The sequence below is a fragment of the Rhamphochromis longiceps genome, linkage group LG7 (genome assembly GCF_057381845.1).
Source record: "Rhamphochromis longiceps isolate RC_006_pf linkage group LG7, R_longiceps_female_GT1.1, whole genome shotgun sequence".
NCBI classification, from domain to species: domain Eukaryota; kingdom Metazoa; phylum Chordata; class Actinopteri; order Cichliformes; family Cichlidae; genus Rhamphochromis; species Rhamphochromis longiceps.
In genome coordinates, this window is record NC_140563.1 from 27,557,591 (window position 1) to 27,579,856 (window position 22,266).

The 22,266-nt window shown below is 39.1% G+C and overlaps 1 protein-coding gene across 1 annotated transcript; it reads right to left on the reverse strand.

Moving 5' to 3' along the window:
• Window positions 1-96: 96 nt before the first annotated feature.
• On the reverse strand, window positions 97-21,920 carry tango6 (transport and golgi organization 6 homolog (Drosophila)). The gene is made up of 18 exons (XM_085413148.1): window positions 21,712-21,920; window positions 20,499-21,139; window positions 20,173-20,289; window positions 19,764-19,908; window positions 19,392-19,498; window positions 18,989-19,151; window positions 17,994-18,061; window positions 17,205-17,317; window positions 16,439-16,615; window positions 15,548-15,674; window positions 14,771-14,971; window positions 12,849-12,992; window positions 11,485-11,970; window positions 9,640-9,697; window positions 9,399-9,557; window positions 5,004-5,155; window positions 2,624-2,737; window positions 97-439 (listed from the first exon to the last, which is right to left on the reverse strand). The coding sequence occupies exons 1-18, from the start codon at window positions 21,761-21,763 to the stop codon at window positions 263-265; spliced, it is 3,201 nt and encodes a 1,066-aa protein (XP_085269274.1). The 5' UTR covers window positions 21,764-21,920; the 3' UTR covers window positions 97-262.
• Window positions 21,921-22,266: the final 346 nt, after the last annotated feature.

The following is a 22,266-nucleotide window of genomic DNA, read 5'->3' on the forward strand; positions in this document are numbered from 1 at the left end:
TTAATATATATTAAAGTCAGTATTATTACAGTATTTAATTCACATAAATCTAAAGTTAAAATATTTTTCATATTTCAAATCACAAATCACAGAAAATATGCTTAAAAATTTATTGTGGAATAGGGTGGTACACTAGGTCACAGTCCTTGGTATGCATGGATGTAGGATTTTCTGCTCTTTGTGGTCAACCACATTTCTGAAGACTTAATCCACATTACACGGAGGCATAAATTGTAGTGCAAAGAGCCCACGGAAATTAGTTCTATGGTAGGACGACAATCTTCTTCTCCAGCTTCTGCTCAGGGAAGATGAACCTCCTCATTATGTCGTCAAGCTCCTCCAGAGCCAGGTGGGCATGAAGCACGGATACCTCATCCAGGTCAGAGTTAACCACCCATTTGAGAGCTCGGTACAGGTCCAACAAAACATCACTGAGAACCTGGAGGAGACAGACACTAATGAAACTTTGGAAAAGGTGACACTAAAGTGACACAAATGTGGGGGTGCTGAGTTTGCTACCAAGTACATTTCATACAATATGACTCAAAACACTCCTTATCCTCCCATACACTTAAAAAAAAAAAAAAGAAAAAAAAAAGCATAATAGTAATTGGTTACTTAATAAAAAGTCTGCTTAACTGAACTACATTCATTTTTTATTTGTACTTCAACTATTGTTCATTCATATTTACCGAGCTTTAGCATGTTTATTTTAGTTGCCTTTTTTGCTTTTTTCTATTAGACATTATTTAAAGTATCGTCAAATTCAAAGCCAAGGAAAACTTTATTTGTTGGTCTCAACATTGACCAAAATATATTGTTTCCAGTTATATTACCAATTGATAATTGCCCTGAATCCAGACCCTTATACTGTAAGGCAACTGCTGCCTTGGAAAGTTGCTTAAAGTAGTTTAATCAGCACAACCCATTTTTACATAAAGTGGGAACCAGTTTACATAAAATCTGGAATTTTAGATAGATATAGTTATTGTTATAATTTGGTTTAGGGTCTGATTAAATAAAGTAGGAACACAGCATTTAGTATTTCTAATTTACCTTGAAAACTATGATTAAAAAAAATAATGTTCCAGATTTCAAATGGATTCTGTCGTTGGGGGAGGTGAGGGGGGTTAAACAGTCCTTCTGGTTTCTTCCCAGTCTTGTCTTCCAATAATGTCACTGTGTGTCATTAGTGCTGTGCAGCTGGTGTCACCATTCTCCAGCTGTTCCAGTAATTATACAACCTGGACTAAGTCAAACAGCTAGCCACTTCACTGGGGTCATGACAGGTGATTAAAAGCTATATAACACCTGAGCCAGCTTTTTACATACAATTAGCAGCAGCTACTACAGCTTTAAAACCACCAGCCTATTATTATTAGCTCTATTTCATGGCTTTGATCAGTTTGGCCATAGACAGAGGAACTGTAAGGATGTACTGTGCTGATTGGGTCTTATGGGTTGCTAGGTGGGGGTGGGGGGTTCTGTGTAAGAAACAGACCCCAGGACTCTTTGGTGTGCTTTTGTTGTTTCATCCTGAGATATTTCTAGTTAGTTCTCTGACTGTTTCCCTGCTTTCACGGTTTTCCCTGGACTTAGTTGCTAACCAGCTTGCTGGTCTAGTGAATCACCTGTGTAGCTGACTCAGTCTATTCTCCACATAGTTCTCATTCACCATGCATACACCTACAAAACCTAACATTAAGGCTAACAGACGGATTTTTCCATTTCAGTTCAGGTAGACAACAATGAAGAACCACTTACAGCTAAAAAGACAGAGCGAAAGTGGCTAAAGAAATAAGTTTTACGTCATGGTCCCTCAGTCCTCTCTGTGCGACTTCACTGGATTTTATTTTTATCTCTCCTCTTCCTGGTGCACTCCAAATGTACCTCCTCCTCTTCCCCACCTCTTTTCCTTGACCTCGATAAAAACGTCATTGATGAAAACGGCATCGAGGTCAAGCAAAAGTGGGTAGGAAATTTGAAAAGGACTTAGGAAACGAAAAGAGCGTGCCGAGAATAAAAACGACCTTACATTAGTCTCTCATTAACAACATGATGTCCGGATGTTGAAATGACAATATGCAGGATGTGGAGAAAATGGACTACAAAACATGGAAAAGTGTTTGCCCCCTTCCTGATCTCCTATTTTTTGGCATGTTTGTCACACTTAAATGTAAATATTAGAAAAAGCTAACAGCCTGACCTCAAACTGAAGCGTATTTGCACATTTGCAAGTGTTTCACTTTTAGGAGAAAAATATTTAAATGAGTCACGTAAATGTTAATTAAAAAGTTTAAGGCACACAATTTACTGCAAATTGCACGCAGTCAAACATGGAAAAAACAAAAGAAAACAAAAAAACGTGTCTTGTGCCTGTTGTCTGTAAAAACAGCCCAGCACTGTCAGAAACACCCCTTATGGAACTGTGTTAATGTCACAATAATAGAACATTCAATAAAACATTTATTCACAATAGCACCTTACGCGGGTCCCCAGTAATACACCTACCAAATATGAAGTAACATCTCATCTTAAGGTCTTCTGGCATTAGGTTTAGAAAACTGAATCCAGTGCTTCCGAAGACATTTTTAAAAATACCCAGTGAGCTGTGAGAGTGTACCTGTGTGCTTTTGTCCCCAAGACCACGGAGCAGCGACGCAATAACGTGGACAGCAGCTCTCCTCACCTCTGCCTCCTTCTCCGTCTTTATCAGTGACGTCAGACAGGAGCTAATCTGCACAAAAACAGCATGCAAGATGTTCTTTTTAGCACTTTTCCAGCGTTTTGCTGCACCTGTCCCAACTTTTTTTTAGTCATGCTGTTGTCATCAAATATGAATTGAGTTATTTTTCATGAAAGAGTCAAATGTAAAATATTGCATTCCTTGTCCAATGTATCTGTTCCTATTTTACACAAGTGTCCCAATTTATGGGGAATTATATTTGTACAAAGTGTATCCACGACAGATAATAACAGTTAATAATGCTTTAAACTAACAAGCACAGATAACACAACTGTAGATAACTGTGGAAGCATGGAGTCTCACATTTCAGAAACACAGAAAATTATTTTCCCAATTGGACTTAGTGCAGTTTGATTTATTTTAAATACCTACCATCTTTATCTTGCACAGAGCTGCTGTAACTTTTGATTTGATTTTTGATTTTATTGATTAGCATTCAAATTCAAATCTCAGTGAAAAAACAAACAAACAGTGAAAACAGAACAAAAATCTACCATAAAGAAAGAAAGCATGAGACAAGGCTAATCAAAAGGTATTGGCTGAAGCATTTGCTTATTACGCCAACCCTTTTCACAAAATATCTTTTTGTATGCAGCTCCTGTACACAGGGCTTGAAGAAAATAATAAAACAAAGCAAAAACCAAACAAACAAACAAACAAACAAAAAAAAACAAAGAAAAAAAAACTTTCCACCTTAGATAAGTAACTACATCAAAGCAAAAGAATCAAGAGGTTATTTTTTTTCTCCTTTTTGCTCTTTTAATTCTTGATTTATATATTTTTCTAATACTCTATTTTTAAACATATTTTTAAACAAGGAAAATGAACCACACCTTTTTAAATCACTGTCATAACTATTCCACAGGTTAACTCCTCTAACAGAAACACATCTCTGCTTTATATTTGTCCTTATCTTGTTTTTTTTAAAGAAATCTGTTCCCCTTAAGTCATATTGACTCTTTCTGACTTTGAACAGCTTCTGAGTACTGGGGCAAAGCAAGTTATTTTGTGCTTTATACATTATCTGTGCCATTTTATATTCAACTAAATCATAAAATTTCAGGGTATTCAGATTAATAAACAAAATGTTAGTTGGTTCTATATAGTTTGATTGGTTTATAATTCTTATAGCTCTTTTTTGTAACTTGAAAATATGAAGAGTGTTCGTTTTATATGCATTACCCCATATCTCCAGACAGTAAGTCATATATGGAAGCAACAGAGTACAATAAAGTGTGTATAATGATTTTTTGTTCAGGACATGCTTTGTTTTATAGAGAATAGCAATGGTTTTTGACATTTTTGTTTTCACGTGGTTTACTCTCAAACTACTCTCAAAATATTACCCACCAAACCAAAATAATCACAAATACATCTGGTTGGTTATTGCAGCCTTGCAGCCTGGTTGAAAGAACTGGTGTATTTTCAGTATTTTTGTGAGTTTTGCAGTTTTCATTTCAGTATCTATGTAATATTACAGACATGAAGTCTGTTAATTTAACAACATTGAAAAATTACAAAGAGTCACTATAGAGCTGAGCTGTGCATCTCAGGACAAACATTCAGTATATTTAGAGTGAGATCTGTTTGTGTGCTGCAGACATATACAGAGGTGGCTCATTCATGCCAGCTGGCTGCAGCATGGAACCAACATGTCAGCCAGTTTACAGAGTGAAGTTAAACCAAAGTTCTTGAAAACCCACTTGTTCAACTCAATTATTTTACTAATTATCTTTTCACTGTTTCTATTGTAAATTATTGTCCTGTGTTTACATTGTTCCATCGGTTGTCCTGTATGAGGCATGAGTTATATAATGCTGTAAAATGTTTATTTGTAAAATCTTGTTGGTTTTATTTTTGTCAGTTGAAGCTGTACAGCTGTTTGTTTGATTTGGTGACTGGACTGAGAGTTCTCTCTCTTTTCTACTCTCCAGGAGCACTCAAAGCACCCATTCATACAAGAATCATGCTTTTCTATCTAACATTCACAGACGTTCATACTCGATGGATGCAGCAGAGAGCAACATGGGGTTTAGCCCAAGAATATCTGGCACGCACACTGGAGCAGCCTGGGATCGATCCACCAAACTTCTGATCAGTAGACAACCCGCTCTACCTCCTGAGCAACAGGAGTCAGAAGAAGCCTCTAGAATTTCATGCCATTTAATTTATACTCTAACAATAACCTGTTTTTTGCTTAATGGGTTCTTAGAAATGTTAATGTGTTTATTTTCTATTGTCTATTGGTTAACCCTACCTCTTGAGCTAGTGACCCCAGGGAATAGTCCAGTCTCTGACAGATTTCCCCCAGGTTGGACAGACTGCTAGCCCGGATGCTTTGGTCAGGGTCTCTGGATTCTCGCAGGAAGATGCCCACCAGAGGACGGCCAAGGTGGGGAGCTAGTTCTCCTAAAGGAGAAACATCAAGCAGACAGGTTAGATCTAAGGCTCCATAAAACTGACCATTTATCAGAGGATGTCATGTCTGTGGTTCTCTAGGTGATTGTAGTCATCTTCTGTGGAAAATACAATATATGGACAAAAGTACTGGGATGACCTCTTAATATTTGATTCCAGGTATTTCCAGATGTATAAAAATTAAGCACTTAGTCATGCGGTCTGCCTTTAAAAACATTTGTTAAAGAGTGGGCTAATTGTAAAGGACTCAGTGAATTCAGGCATGGTACTGTAATAGGATGCCACCACTGAAACAGTCAATTTGTACATTTTTTTCCTTCTAGATATTCCACGATTTACTGTAATCAGTATTACAGCAAAGTGAAAGCATTTCAGAACCACTCAATCACAAAGTGGGAGCCCAAGTAAAGTAACTGAACAGGGTCAAAGGGGTTTCTGGTTACGTCACAAGTTATGATGTAGAGTTCAGAGCCAGTTAGATTTGTCTTATCCAGAAACAGACACCTTGCACCTTAATGATGTTAGCTTGTTCTACAATAGCCTTTTTTCAGCTCAGCTGCTCTCACTTTATTTCCATCTTTCACTAGCCGGTCACAACTTGCTTTAACAGACTCCATGAAAGAGAAATGCTGTTTTAGAGTCCATACTTGTATCAGTGTGTGTCTCAACTACACACATTAATATTCAACATTGGTAAAGCTGGTAAAACTGATGCACTCCAACAAATACATCTGCACGTCCTCTTCCTGTACATCCTGATAAACATCATGTTTTGAGAACAGCAGCTGGTTCAGAGCTCTTCCCTTTCGGTACATGTCCTATCACTGGTTACTATGAGAGTTCACAGGACTGTGCAAGGCCATTAAGCCAGTCACAGTTAGCAAACCAAACATTCATTTATTAAACATTTGCTCAACCAGGCGAGTCAATTAAGAGAACTTTCTTACTTAAAAACGATGGCCTGGCAAAAGCCAAATCTTGGCCAGTCTTGTGGGAGCATTTTAGCCAAACAGAGGAGCTCTCTGGGTGCCTGTGCAACAAACTGAATCTCGATCCAATCTCTCAGCAAGGATATAAACCATCTAATTGTCCCAGAGAAGTGGTACGATGGCAATCTGGCACAGTAAAACAGAGTGGGGTGGGGGGGGTTCTGTCAGGAAAGATTTTTATACACAGGGTTCCTTCTGATGGGGATCTGCAAAGAAAACAAGCGTGCACTGTGGTTTTTGTGTGGCTGTGATGACTACAACAAAGTAGTCACTTTTTTACCCGTTTCTTAAGGTCATGATATTCAGATATTGTTTATCTGCTGTGGATGGCTTTTAGACGTGACACTTCTTTTACCCTTCACTTGTCAAGTTTCCTCAGTTTTTTAAGGACACACAGCACACCATGCAGACATGTGCCATGTTTTACCAACGTGTCAGGTGGCTAGCTCTTTGGTCAGCACTTTTTGGTGTGAAAATGTCATTTCCTGTTTTGTACAGCTTTTTGAGTATGTTGATTATGACTAAATCGAATATTACATCTAGGGCTGCAACGATTCATCGAGAAATTCTATTATAAAAAATTCTTGTCAGAAATTATTTTCTTCGATGTTTCATTTAAGGCAGGGGTGGGCAACTCCAGGTCTCAAGGGCCGGTGTCCTGCAGGTTTTAGATATCACCCTGGGTCAACACACCTGATCGTTGTGTTAAACAATGTAAATGCAAGAGTGTCACCCACATTTGCAACTAAAAACAGACCTGTGATACAAAAATATTCAGAAGCAATTATTAGAAACCTGATAACACAACAGCAGCAGTGATAATGATGCTGGTGTAGTTTAACGTGGAGCCAGAGTCTGTTTACACACTGTGAAGAGCAAAGAGGCAGAGCCGTTACCGACACACTGAGCTCAGGCAGCAGCGCTGCTCCCGTAACCACCTTTCAAACCTTTACTGGGAAAAACCTAGCACGAGCTCCATCCACACCGTTTGTTTTACACAGTGAAAAATCTGCAGTAAGCCTCCAGATGTTTTAAAATATGCTGATGAACTGTTAACTTAATCTGAGAGCATGTTTAAATTATACAGCTTATTGAAGGCTGATGGCAGCTGTCCTATTCTGCATAACAGGGGCGAGTCTAAAGGGGGGCATGGGTGTACTAGACCATGTTTCAAGGATTTCACAAGATTATTAAAATTAAAAGTGAAATAATATAAAATATTGTATTCATTAAATTGCATTAAAATGTGAACTAAAATAAAATAAAAGCTTCTTTTACAAGCCAATAAAGACGTACATGACAAGTGAATTATTGTTAATATTAATTACCATCGGTCTTCAGCAACACAAAAACTTGCCTATTATTAATGTCAAAGAGGTCGAGTACAGGTACATTTTATGCCTTAAGATATATACACCATATAAACCATTTCATTCTAATTTTAAATAAGATTTTTCATAGTCTGGAGGCTGCAGATGGCTCAGGTCTCCTGGGTCTTTCTCTGTCTGCCTCTGGCTCCTAGACACAGTTAGTGTGGCTTCTTCTTCCATCATTACCAAGTATAATTGGTGACACACACACGCGCACACACACACGCGCACACACACACGCGCGCACACCAACAAGATTGTGGTCAGCTGCTGCGTTCTTGTATGCGTTTTCTTATAGGTGCAGCAGTTAGAGACTAGAGATGGCACAATACCACTTTTTTATGTCCGATACCGATATCATAAATTTGGATATCTGCTGATACCGATATGAATCCAATATAGTGTATTTTTAATCAATAAAGCTGTTTTTCTAATATCTTGCTGCATTGTGTATAAGTTCATAGTGAAGTTTTAAAAAACAAAACACTAAAGCTATTCTGTTATACCTGTATGTAAAAAAATACACTGCACCCAAAATGTTTCATAGTTCAGCAATACTGATCAAGCTAATAAACTTAAACCTGCACCATCCTCCCTATTCTGGTATTTTAAAGAGTACTTAGCAGAAATATTAAACAACCTAACTAATAGGGTTCCAACTCCCAGCACAAAAAAAAAAAAAAAAAAAAAAAAAGCACAGAAATCAATTATTTTTCTACAATAATTAAATTGATTCAACATCTTTCTTCAACAGAATTGCAGACTGCACAGATCGTACCTTCCCAAAAGTACTATAGCTTACTGGGTTATATTAGACTTAATAGTTCCTCTATACAATAATGGATTTCTATACATTTTACATCAGATTAAAACTGGGTGTAAGATTCAGATAATTATTTATTAAAAGCTCGACATTTTAAATGAGAATAAGAAAGAAAAGTATGTCTTTGTGCCCCCTTTTCCCTGTTTATGCCCTATCGGCCCCCCTGGCTAAACTTTGCTAGATCCGCCCCTGCACAGTTACCAGCGTCAGCTACGTAGAAAAAGATCCTCGAGTAGAAAGTAAATAAATTCTAACAACAGCTGATCAAGTTTAAACGTGCTGCTGTTGTTCAGCTGCTGGTTTCCTCTTTCTGGCGCAAACTGGGCCAAAAACAAACAAGAGAGACGGACTCGCGACAGAAAAGCCGATCAGCTGATCATTGATCGGTTTCATGATTGAAGTAGCAGCAGGAGAGGGAGGGAGAGAGAGGCAGTCGCTCCATATATCGGTTGTTAAGCTTAACGCGGGAATGCTTTACAAACATTCAGAGATGAACTGACACACTTGCTTTACTTCTCTTTGGGATCACTTCCTCAGAGGCTACAAATGCTCAACCAGACCGCCGAGAGGTCTGGCAAGCCACAGCCGCTCTATCACGTGATGCACACTGCTCCGACGTGCTACGGTTATGAGCCGAGTTACGCCATGTCGCAAGTCTTCTGAGGTGCTTTTGTGATATTTAATGGATCGGATTACATTTTTTATTTCTCTCCGATATCCGATCCAGTAATTTAGGTCAGTATCAGACCGGTACCGATACGTAATATCCGATCGGTCCATCTCTATTAGAGACACATTGTGTTTTTCCACTTGTGCTCTGTCTTGCTAGTCTTGTCTTTTGACCTATTTTCTTTTTTATATATACAGAAATAAGATGAGTTTATAGAGAGTCTATAGAGCTCATCAGAGAAAAAAGCAATGTTGTCACAACAGTGCGTTCAGATCCTGATTCAACACACAAGAGCACACAGCACTGACAGACATGAAACAGAAGCAACAACAACAAAGTAACATCACAGCATAACTGTTAAGTTGAATCTGATGATGCTCACCCATGGCCCTGCTTGTCCTCATCAGGACCTCTCCCACTTTAAGGCGGGTTTCCACGGAGCGCTCTTTGTTGGAGGAAAGGAGGGAGGGTCCATGTTGGAAGTCTTTTAGGAGCCGTTCCAGTATTTTGTCAGGGTAGGAATCAGCCAATGCAGCCAGACCTAAAGACGGTTTATAACGAGTCCATCAATCATCAGCAGCATCTGAATACTTCATCAACATTGGGATGAATCACTAGATTACCTTGAATGGCTGACAGGTAGACAAATGAGTCTACATGCTCCAGGCTTTCTAAGAAGAGCTGGAGAAAAATAGACCATCAGCATGATTTATAACCACATGGTCTACTGTGTAAAAAACACACACAACATCAAAACACATACAAACAGCAGAGCCAAGAAGAATACACACCACTCCATACATCAATCAAACAAACAACTTTTTTTTTTTTTAAACTGTAGTTTCAGTTAAAATAAGGAGAAAGGACAGTACACATGAAAAGTGACCTCTAGAAAACTCAACTGTGTGACAAGGCAGAAAAATCAATAAAGGGGGGTTTTGCTGAAGGATGGTTGAAGGGGATGGGCTTCTGATCAAATAGAATAATACATTAGTTGGTATCTTCTCTTACCATCTTAACAAGCCCCAAGAGCTCAAAGCTCTTTTGAGCTGTCTCAAAGAGCTTCAGCTCCCTCATTTATTATAGAAGTCTCAAGAGACAAAGATATTGCCAGTGCTCACATTTTTTTTTTTGAAACAATAACACACTGTGACAGATTTTATTGTATGTGTGCCAAAAAAAAAAAAAATACACCAGATGAACATGGAAAAGAAAAAAAATCCATCTAAAACTTGACACAGACTTGAGAGCTGTTCACAAAAGCCTAAACAGAAATGGGCTCAATGGAAGAGTAGATGTCAAGAAGCCATTATTAACCATAGAGAGGGAAACTGGGAGGAAAAGCTATGGTACGCTAAATTACTCAAGAACTGGGCTGAGAATCAGTGACAACTGTTTTTTTGGAGTAAAAGCTACGTTAGCTGCTCCCCTGCATGATTTGGCAAAGCTTCAAGCTGGATGCCCTTCCTGACATCAAAGCAGTGACCTTTCACTTGCCAAGTGAAAGTGTTAACTAGTACACCATGGGGGGCATAACAGGTCTTATGGAGTGATATAATCTCTCCAGTGTGTCCTGGGTCTGCCCCAGGGCCTCCTCCTGGTGGGACATGCCCAGAACACCTCACCCAGGAGGCATCCTTGTCAGATGCCAGAACCACCTCAACTGGCTTCTTTCAATGTGGAGGAGCAGCGGCTCTACTCTGAGCCCCTCCCGGATGGCTGAACTTCTCACCCTCTCTCTAAAAGAGAGACCAGCCACCCTTCAGAAGAAGCTCATTTCTGCCGATTGTATCCACAATCTCGTACTTTCGGTCACTACCCACAGCTCGTGACCAGTTTAAACAACTTTTAATAAATTGCTGGACGCAGTTTGTGGGGATGAACAAAAGTATTTTACCAGCATAATATAATCTGCAGTATGATCATTGCTTTAACAATGTAACAGATAGCTTTAAGATGGCCTTAAGATCCTCCTAGCAAAATATATACAGAAATGAGGGGTAGCTGAAGACCTTTGTACAGTGCTGCAAATGGTAATGATACTGGTTCTTATATAATGATTTTCTATTTAATGTCTAAATGTTTTTTCTATTTAACACTGACATACTGTCACACTAAGATGAACACACTGGGAGCAACTAACGCTTCAGTATCTCACCCGCTCTACACAGGCCACACCAACTCCTGTATATTATATGTGTGGATAATCATTTAATTTATTTTGAAATAAAGTACTTGAATCAAATTTCTCTACCTAAAAATTTAATTTATAATTTTAATTTATACAGGACTTGCAAATGTGAAGAACATAACATCTACTCAACTTGACAAACAAAAAGAAAAGAAAAGCCTAAGTTAAAAAAAGAAAAGAAAAAAAGAACAGAACAAAAAAAATGAAAACACCAAAAAAGCCAAAACATATTTAAAACAAAAAAACAAACAAACAGAGCAGCTACCAGGTAACTTACCGTCAGGATTTTCTCCTGCGCCTGGATGGCCTCTGGCTTTCTATGTTGCACCATTTGTGTCAGTACCCTCAGGGCGTACGCTCTTGTTGGCACGTCTGGGTCACATGCCTCTATCAGCCAGTCAGAGATGGGCTTGGAAGGAGGGCAAGAGTCACTGGAGCCAGAGATCTGTCCTTCACATCCTGGACTTATTCCTGACCCTCCAGAAGATGCTGTAAGTCTTTCATGGCTTTGGGCAGGTTTATGTGAGTCGTTTGCTTCACCTTTCACTACATTTTTTACAGCTGTTTTATGGTTTCTGGGGGGTGGTGCGTCAGTGACAGAGATAGCCTCACTGCTGCTGTCAGGGCGGTACGCCCCGTGAGTGGCAATGACCGCTCTCAGGTTGGACGCTAGCTCCTGAATAATCACGTCAGGATGCTGCTGAGAGAGTATCTCCAGAGGTGGCAGCAGCTTTGACATCGACAAGTAGTCCTCCACACTGAACTGTAAAGTCAAATGTAAGGGTTTCTTGAGAGTTTCTGTTATGCATTTACTGTTATAAAGTGTGTTAAAGTTCTAAAACTTTGTTTTTAATGTTGCTTTAATGTTCTTCAAAAAACAGATTTCAAATTGTTTGCACATGTACACAGAAGTACATAATAGCTAAAGCTGGAATTATACTACCTGATTAGATCTCCATATAACAGGCATATGTACATCCTCAGAGTCTCAAAACGTTCCTTAAATAAAAATTCTAAATGTTTTTTTTAAAAAGCTATCTAGTGTTATGTGAGGCATGATAGCAGATAAGCAGCAAGAAATAGAGGGATGCATTTTGTAAAACAAAGTCAACATATGAACATCACAGGTTTAGAATGACTTAAAATTACTGGCGACCACCGGTGCTACCTCTCAGCCTCTTAGAAGACACACCTATGGTATCAATTCAAAATTCTTTATCTCCTTTTTCTCAAGTTATTGCATTCATTAGATTTTCAGGAAAAAGTGACCTCTGAGAGGTTGAGGTCACTGAGATTTGGACTCATCTGAGATATTTAGTAGATATGCCCAGATTAACAATTTGAAGCTCCTACATCACCTTTTATGGTTGGAGGTAATTAAAAACCTTTCTTAAAACCCCCCAAAATAACAAACAACTACCAACTGTAGCCGTCTATAAAAAACACATAGAAAATGACCTTTGAAATTTAACTGAAGCTGCTGTCTTGAGCAAAATTAATGCTCAAGACCTGCAGATACTCTGTTATTGTACAAATATAATGTATAATCAAAGCTACAAAAAATGAAACTACAGAACATTATGAACTGAACGTGAAAGAGCCACATGCAGCAGAATGGAGTTATCAGTCACTTGTGCATACCTGAGGCTCAGACAACAGCGCAGACACCAGACCCATCCCCATTCTCAGTGTCTGGCTCTCTGCTGCACTGCCAGCATTCAGCCCAGCGGTCAGATCCAGGCCCGCACAGGCCCTCTGGAGCAGAGACATCATAAAGTCCACAACCTATAACAAACCCAGACAGGGGTCAGTTGCTCAGTGATGAAACATCAGGGAGGCAAATGTAGAAAGACTAAAAACAACAAAAGCAATTTGAAAAACTGAAGTGACAAAATTCATTTGAAAAGGGGGAAGTGCTAAGATATTAGCAAGCATAGGTGTATATGATTGTAACAAATACTATCATAAATAGCATACTAATAAAGTACTAGAATTTATACCCAAAGCTGAAAAATTTAGATGGATTATTTTTAAATTTTTTCTTTTTCTTTGAAACTTCTAAGAAGTTTATGCTTCACTGTTGGGAAATAAAATTATAGTATTTTTTAGTACAAATGAGCAGAAATGAGTGTCTGTGTGTTGCACCTGTGCAGTGTGTGGATGCATCTTGATAACCAAGCTTCTCAGCATTGACCAGTAATTTAGCCCTCTATCTTCTCATCCAAGCACGGCCTCCAAAAACTAACATGGTAAGTGTGGTGAGGTCCAAAAATGTGAACTCCAGAAACTGATGGGTAATAAATGTGTCCTTTCATCTGATTTCAGGTTTTGTGTCTACAACTTTGAGGACTGCAAATATTAATATTGCTTTCGGTTCGATTGCACGAAGAACGATGCATTAAAGTCCCAACTGCTCCAAAACCAGTAACAGCCCTCCACTTGTGCCGTCAACTGACAGTGACAGTGCAAAACTGAAGTCATCTGCTTTAGGAAAAATGACACTGAAGACATCCATTCTGTTCCTTCTGTCTAGGAGAAACTAAATTACATATATCGAATCAATTCAAATCCAATCTGGTAATGGCTTGCTGTATAAATGTTGTGTTTGGTCCAGAAGGTCCAGACCAGAAGCTTTATTTGAGAATTCAAGGTGACATTTAACCAGCATGGCTACCACAACATGCTGCAGCACAGCTTTGATCTTACTGGGAAAATCATTAATTTTTCAGCAGGAAAACGACCCCAAGGTGAGTAAGGTCTGTCTGAGCAAGAAGCAAAGTGATGGAGTGCTGCATAAGATCTCATTATCTCCACTCACAAATCTTGTATAGAGCGAAATTAGTAAAAACAAAGGTTTACACGTGTAAAAAAAGATTCACAAGGATAAACTAAGATTTTAAAATGTGTACGGTGATTAGTGTTTACATTTTGAGTACTCACACACGCATGCTTGGATTGATACACTAATACTGAGCAATAAAAAAAAAAGTTAATAGTGACAGATTATACAGGTGACAGAGATGGAGTAAAATATTGGTAGTGGTAAATGTATGTTTTCTAGTAGAGGGGTGATCAGTCGTTCTGCTTATTTAGAAAAACAGGAATTCACAGGAAGTTGAATTCCCCGTTTCCTACTAGTACTTGAACAAACATTATATTACTGAAACATTGAGGAGCCTCAAACCCCATCTACACATGTGACCTGTGTGTATCGTGCACACATATTTAAGAATCCGTAAATGAGCAAAAAGAATGTCAGAAATGTATTTATTTTTTAAAGACATCTGCATGCACAAGAAGAGTTTTGAGAGCAGAAATAATCTGATTTTTGACATTGACCTTAAAAATGTGTGTGTAAATTATCAACGTTAACATTTTCACATAAGCAATTGTAAAATACTGCTACATGTGTTTAACTTGCCCTCTTTTAGTGTATGGACTGGTACACTCATTTCTGCTCAAAATATATACACAATCATTGTCATACTTTACACCTCTGGATCACATCAGATCTGTATACCTTTTAAGACTAATTTCATGCGTTTCTGTATGTCTCCACTCACCTGTGTTGTTTTTCTCAGGAGATGAGCGTGCTGCAGGGACTCAACCATCGTAGCCAGTACATGAAGCAAAGCCAGTCTTTGGGCTTGTTTCTCAGCTCGACCCAGTAGCTGCTGCTCCACTTCCAGCAGCGTCATGGCCGACATGTCAACCTCTTCTTCATCCTTTGTTTCTTCATCTGCAACGGCCCAGCTGGTGAGCTCCTACAGAAGGAGCAAAGTTATCTGAGGTTGCTTTCTGTCACAGAGCAAACACTGTAATATAATCTAGACATAAAACACTCCAATTCCCAATCATAACTACATAAAATGATCAATTTCTACTGAGGCTGATGAAAGCTCACATAAGCACTATTTATGAGGTTCAGTTCTTTTAAAACTGATCCATATTTAAATGAAAATGGCCAAAAAAATAATATAAATAAAGCAAATTAAAACATTTTGTTCTGATTTTCACTGCAATATTTGGTTGTTCAACTAATTAGATTCATTATTCTTTCAGGAAATCAGGAAATTGGAGGACATGTAAGAGTTGACTTGGATCGTTGACTGGTCCATCTTGGTGGGGTCCTAGGAGTGGGGGCTTTGGTATGAATTTCAAAATCCTATGTTGCCTTGTTATCAAGTTATTGCATTCACAAACTTGGGTTTCCACCTGGCAGGGTGATGATAATATTTCATCAGTCATTTAAGACTGAGAGGTAATGATTGAATGCTGGAAGTAACCCTCACTTTTGACCATCATAGGTCAGCAGTCTATCCTCGTGCATCCCTGTTTACCTGCAGCAGGTCAAGGAAAAAGTCTCCTGGCAGATCACAGTCTTTGAGGTCAGCCAGCAGGTGCATCAGACACTCCACTCTCCACTGGTCCCCTGACAGTCTCTCATACATCTCATCATCTTCATCACTGGGAAACAGCATCAGAAAGAACATATTTAATATACTACTCTGCTTAAGCATTATGTTTTTTTGGACGCCCCATTAATGTTTGGTTAAATACAACCAGTCATAAGTGATCACACACATACATCCCTCATTATTCTAACTTGCCCCATTTTTAAATCATCTCCCTTATGAGATGATATGCGATTTTCAAATACAGAGGCAAACTATGTTTCTTAATGCTTAATTCTTCATATTGACAACTTATGTAAGCATATAGGGAACAATATAATGAGATTCTAAATATTATATTACTTTGGACCTCTGACCTCTTCTGCAAGGCCAAATACTGCCTGTGTTTGCATTGAAAGAATAAGCTGCCTAGTTAGTTAGAAATATACTATAGTATAAAATTATATAACAAGCTCAAGTGGTTCATGTACAGTTATTTACCAATTAATACCAAATGTTCATTACCTATTTGTGCACGATGTTTGAAAGCAAAATAAAACAATATTCCCTTAAAACTAAACACTGCCTGTCAGCTTTGTGCTGTTCGACTGCTTCTTGTTGTTTGTATACTGTCGACACCTTGTGGATCAGACGAAAACCAAAAACAAATTCAGATTTTTGCATGTCATTAAAGATGTATTAATAAACACTTAACTTGTAAAACTTGAACATTTTACTTGTAATGTAACATTTTTACATTGCTGTGCTTTTATTTTTTACTTTAAATTAAGGTTTTTAATACTTAGGATCTGTCATCTGTATGTTTAACATCATTACCTGCAGCTCTCTCTGCAGCTGAGCCTGGCCCCTCCTTCACTGCCAGCAGTGAAGTGGAAGTTTGCTGCCACCTGGTTATTCCCTCTCTGGAGGCCTGAAAGCTGCCTCAGCATTGACAAGGCTGCAGACATCTCAGCGTGGGTCAAGTACCACAGCAAGATCTCCTGACAGGGGGCGCTGTGGAGCACAGAGCGCACACAGGTAATTACTGTGTTCTACATCCAGAATCAGTTTAACTTTTCCAACAAAATTAGTGACTAAAAATGTTTGTTGAGCAGCATTTTAATTGTGATTACACTAAGACCAAAACTGAATCCTTCAACCCTTTCTTCCAAAATGGTCAACTCAGGTTTAGAAAAAAAAGTGTTGGTCAAAGTATCCAACCAATTAGCAGTGATCCACACGGCAAAGGGTAATATTATTGTAGCCACATCCATTACACACTCGAAGGCAGCGGTCCCCAACCCCCGGGCCACGGAGTCGTTTGGTACCGGGCCGCGAGCGTTGAGGCTCAGGTGTGAAATGCATGCTTTTCAGGGTTTTATCGTTTTTTTAGCGTTATTTTATTATCGGGTTTATGGTTAACTCGGTTTTCCTGGGTCTTTTCACATGTGTTATGCATAAAACTTATTTTTTTTCGGCACCGCAAAAAAGATTGGGGACCGCTGCTCTAAGGCATGAATGCATTTAAATACACAAACTGATGAAAAAAGAAGCTGAAGAATGAAACGAAGTTAAATCGCAGCTAAAAACAGAAAATGTTTACCGGAGGTGAGAAACATTCTTCTTGGTAAAACAGAAGAGTGTGAAGATAACAGGAAGAACTTCTTCTAGAGCTCTGAGAAGAGAAGCTGAGGGAGTGTTTTCAACCATGCAGACCTGGCAGCAACAGGAGACACAAGACAAGCATCAAGTAAACAGCACGACCAGGATTCACCCTGTGAAAGAATTCTGTTTATCAAAGCCACAAGCTGCAGGTACAGGCATGAAATCAGCTGATGGTTCTTTTTTAATGACATTTCATTCAAATCAATTTATTCAAGTTCTGCAGTTTTCACTAGATAATGTTACAAAAGTTAATCTGTGGTCTTCGTAAATGGTAAATACGCTGGTTCTTATAATCACACTTTTCTACTCTGAGCACTCACAGCGCTTTACAACTTGCCTCATTCACCCACTCGCACAAGCACTTTTTTCTATGCTACTTCAACGCCACTGAGAAGACATGTCTGACTCAACTGCAACAACAATTCAATGAAACTCAAACGCAGGTTACTCAAAGACCACAGTTCAGCTGGATTAAAGCAGAAGAATAGGAAGAGGCAATACAATAATGCAGCATGAGTAGGCTGGCTAAAAAAAATGGAATACACTGGACCTAGTTATTAGGAAGATGCTGGATAGCACATTCAGAGATCATCTTGATGGCCCTATTCTACTCCACCAACATCCTCAATGCCGGACACATCCTTCCCAAAGAGCTCTGTTAGATGAAAGAAATTCACTCCTCTTACATTCCTGCTTTTACATGTCTGTAAAGACCTTGCGTCCTCACCTTGTATACATCTTCCACACACTGTGTCAGTTCTGACTCTTCCACAGCAGTTTGGGAATCACACTCACCTGGAAAAATGCACATAAACTGATTTATCATCCATATACTGCTCATCCATCCATCCATCCATCCATCCACCTTTATTTATAAAGCACTTTTAAACCACAGCTGATGCAAAGTGCTGACAACACAGCCTGGACATCTTCCTACATGAATTACACAAAGTAAATCCTCATCCTCAGTCAAACTCACCTTTTGATACTGGCTTTAGTTGTTAGCATATATCGTAGTCATGTGCATTACTTAACAAATGTATAAGACTAACAACCCAATGTGAGCTTTATGCCACAGGTGGCCTAAGTTAATAGTGTTGGAATTTTTGGTATTAACAAATGTTGGATGTTTCTATAATGGTTAATCCACCAGTGTGTTCTTTAAGCAAATCAAAACTTTCATGATAAAATACAACTATTGTTTACTGTGTACCAAGACAGCACTTTTTTTTTTTTTTAAGATGCCAAATTACAGTTTATTACATATATAAAATTCCAGAAGGGAAGTCTTGATGCATGCTCAATCATCCAGGGAAGTAAATCCCAAAAGGCTGATTCTGTTCATCTGGACGTAGCGTTTTCAATGGGAGAAACATTCAGTAACTTGGATGAGCGACTAAACGTTTCTCCCACTAAAAACACTACGTCCAGATGAACAGAATCAACCTTTTAAGGCTCCAGGAGAGAATTTGCAGAACCTTTCAGAGAAGTATGTTGGGTATTAACACCCCCCCCCCCCCCCAAATAAATAAATAAATATATATATATATATATATATATATATATATATATATATATATATATATATATATATATATATATATATATATATATATATATATATATATATATATATATATATATATATTTTTTTTTTTTTTTTTTTTTTTTTTTTATCTTGTCATATTATGACGTAGAGATGAAGATGGTTGTGTTACTGACTGGGGATAGTGGTGCAATGGTGCAGTGCAGCAAGCAGAGGGCTGAGAAGGTACTTTTCGGCAAAGCTAGATCTTTCTTGCACCATAAAGATCACCGCCCTGGTGGCCACAAGCTGGAATTGACGGGATGTCAGCTTGTCTTTGAAGTGCAGGAGTTCAAGGATCTGGAAAACAACACAAACAGCAAGCAAGCTGATTTATTTAAACAAGAAATGTAAAGAGTATATAAACTAGACAGAAAAATGAATAAAGAAAACTGGTTAAAGCAAGAAGGAGTCCATAAGGACAGCGTTAGTTTTAGCTTATGGTTAGGATAAAGGTAAGGATCAGTCAAATACTGATTAAGGTTGTGTAACACAGGTGACTGTCATTGTGATGTACTCTCCACAAACACAGGGGATGACCTGAGGGCAGATGTGTCTGAAGTAGGCGTCAGCTGAGGCAGACTGCTGAGGGCAGGCAATGAGGATCTTTGCCACAGCATCGCATTTCCTCCAGTCTGACTCACCCCCTGAAACAGGACAGAAACAGTGCGTCTATTTGGTTGGAACCACAGACATATATTGGCACAATTGGCATCACCCACTGGTCTGTGGACTTTGTACTTGTTTCTAGAGCTCACATTATCTTCTGGCAGCATTTTATATGATTCAGATTTCATAGATGAATTAGTGATCACAAGCTGGTGATACACCAACCACAACATTTCCACTTCTTCATGATGTGCTAATTCTTTTCAAAATACTGTACATGCTGGCTGCAATTACACTTCTCACCTGTGCCACCCTCCAGAATTGCTCTGATAACAGCCTGCACACCACTGGGCTGCATCAGTCGCTCAGACAGCAGCTGACCACACAGACGCCTCAGCCAAGCTGGAGCCCTGCAGCTGCAACCACTGGAGCTCTGAACTGGACCAGACTGAAAGGAAGGAGACATCTAAAGTGAGACCTCTGAAGTAAAATCTTTATTATTATGTGGAAAAACAAACAGGCTTACAAAGATTGAATAAGATTAAAAAACATGACCTACACAGCAGCCCAAATGAATTGATCCAATGAGGAAATCAGAACAATAAGCCTTGATGAAGTTTGTCTAAACTTTGGGGTGATTTCAAGCAAACAAATCACCATCCAGCAGCACAAATTTATATTTGTCAAATAAAAACCATGCCGTCATTATCACCTGTTTGGCTCCTCCTTGGAGAATAAGGAGCTCTTTGATGACAATCGGCTGGTACACTTTTCCAAGGAGGGTCTTGAGGGTCTCCTTACATGTTTGACATTCCTCAGCACTGAGCAGCTGCATTAAAAAAAAAAAAAAACATTCAAGAAGAACGAAAGAAAATTAAAACAGTATCTTCCAAAGAGACTGCTGGGTCTCAAAAATTAAAAACAAAAACAAAAACCCATCTCCCACCCTGCCTACCCCACTATTAAGTCAGTTACGTCATTATTCCCTGACATTTCAATTTGTGCAAAAATAATCCTGACAGTGAGAACAATAATTACCTTTTCATCCTTGTGGTGTGGCATGTATCCCAGCTGGCATATTGCTGCAATAATGTCTCCCAGATATCGGGTGAACACGAGTGTGGCAAGAGACGATAACTCTGCCAGCTCCAACAGGACCTTAGTGGTGGTAAGAAGGCGGCGTGCCATTCCAGACACCGGGCCCACATGGACTAGTTTTTCCACCATGGCTCCAAAAGCTGACCTCCGTCCTAGTGGGACACCCACTCCAGGGGCCAAGTATGGGCAGAGCCCCAGACAAACCACAAACTGCAGAGCAGCTCCGATTGTCTTCTGCTGGGTGATGCTGAGGATGTCAGGGGCTAAAGGTGGGGCCATCTCAGGGGTACGACTTTTTGGTGCCAAGCAAGATTGATCCTGTTGGAAACGCTCCAGTTCATCAGAAAGGTGACGTGATAACGTGAGTAGCAGCAGGAGGCATTCCTGGACAAAAGCCCATGTGGCATCATCTGTATCCACACAGAACCAATCTGCTGTTGCCTTAACCTCCTCCCTTAGCCTCTTCACAACCTCAAAGTTGCTCTCCCTTTGAAGTTGCTCCAGGAGATGGGCCCAGTTGGCCCGCAGAGCTGCCAGAAGGACCTCCTGATGTGACGGTTGAGCCTCATGTGCAGATACCTCTGCAGACACACAGAACATCACACTACACAAAACTTCTATACAACACTATAAACCTTTTTTAATGAGAGAAAAATATTAAATTCAATTCAATTCCGTTTTATTAATACAGTACCAAATCACAACATCAGTCATCTCAAGTCGCTTTATATTGTAAGGTAGATCCTACAACAATATATAATAATTGGGCTTGTTTTCTCTAAACATCATAATATACACATTAAAAGTGTCCTCAAGTACATCTGTCATCCTTTTTTACTTTTAGGGGTACGATGTTTTGAAGCGTTTAGCTTCCAGAATCATAATCATAATTATATAAGCAGGTATTGGAGAATAAATTAAAAATTATAAATCAACTTGGGGTTTTTTTCGTTTTTGTTTTGTTTTTTTGTTTGTTTTTTGACAAATCACCAGCTGTAGCCAGAAACCAAAGACGTTCTCTACCGACTGTGAGACCAAAGGCAAAAGTTAAGACAGCTAAAATATTTGCTTTATATTATTCAATGTACTTAACCGATGTGCTTCCGGAATACATGCGTTTATTTAGATTAACGCTGTAAAACAGTCCACTTACCTTTAAGAGGTCTGGTGAGGATGTTTATCGCACATATAATCGCGGAAGTCATTTGACTTTCATACAGATTACAAATTTTACATTCCAAGTCTGGGTACGACTTCAGCGTTTGATTTAAAGTAAGACAGAATAAGTTGATCGTCGGATATAGACGGCTAAGGCTATTAAAAACATTTCCAACGGGCGCCGAAATAAGACGTCAGCACGCTCCTTTCATGGAATTGGCTGGCAAGTAGTGATGGGTCGGTCGCGAACGAAATGGCTCTTAGATCCGATTCTTTGAAGTGAACGATGCGAACCGACTCCTTATTGGTAGTCGGGGTTTTTGTTTTTTCCCTTCTCCTGCCCTCTCTTTCACTTTTTTTTGCTTCACGCTGCAAGTCACCCTTGTGTTTGCGCTGAGAAGAGATGGCAAACAGAGCCTTGCATTTGCACCCCTCCCCCCAGCGCTGAGCTGAGGGGGCAGGGCCGTAGTTACACTCATATCAGCACACAACAAGAGCAGGAGGGAGAGGGAAAGAAAGAGAGCCAGGAGCAACAAGAGACAACACCATC

What these genes read in the sequence shown, in the direction of transcription:
- tango6 (XM_085413148.1), bottom strand. Translation starts at nt 21,763, where the DNA reads ATGACTTCCGCGATTATATGTGCGATAAACATCCTCACCAGACCTCTT. An exon ending in CGCTGTTGTCTGAGCCTCAG is followed by an intron (nt 11,971 to 12,848) that starts GTATGCACAAGT and finishes TTGACTTTACAG; the next exon opens with TTCAGTGTGGAGGACTACTT. An exon ending in CGCAGGAGAAAATCCTGACG is followed by an intron (nt 9,698 to 11,484) that starts GTAAGTTACCTG and finishes ATTTTTCTCCAG; the next exon opens with CTCTTCTTAGAAAGCCTGGA.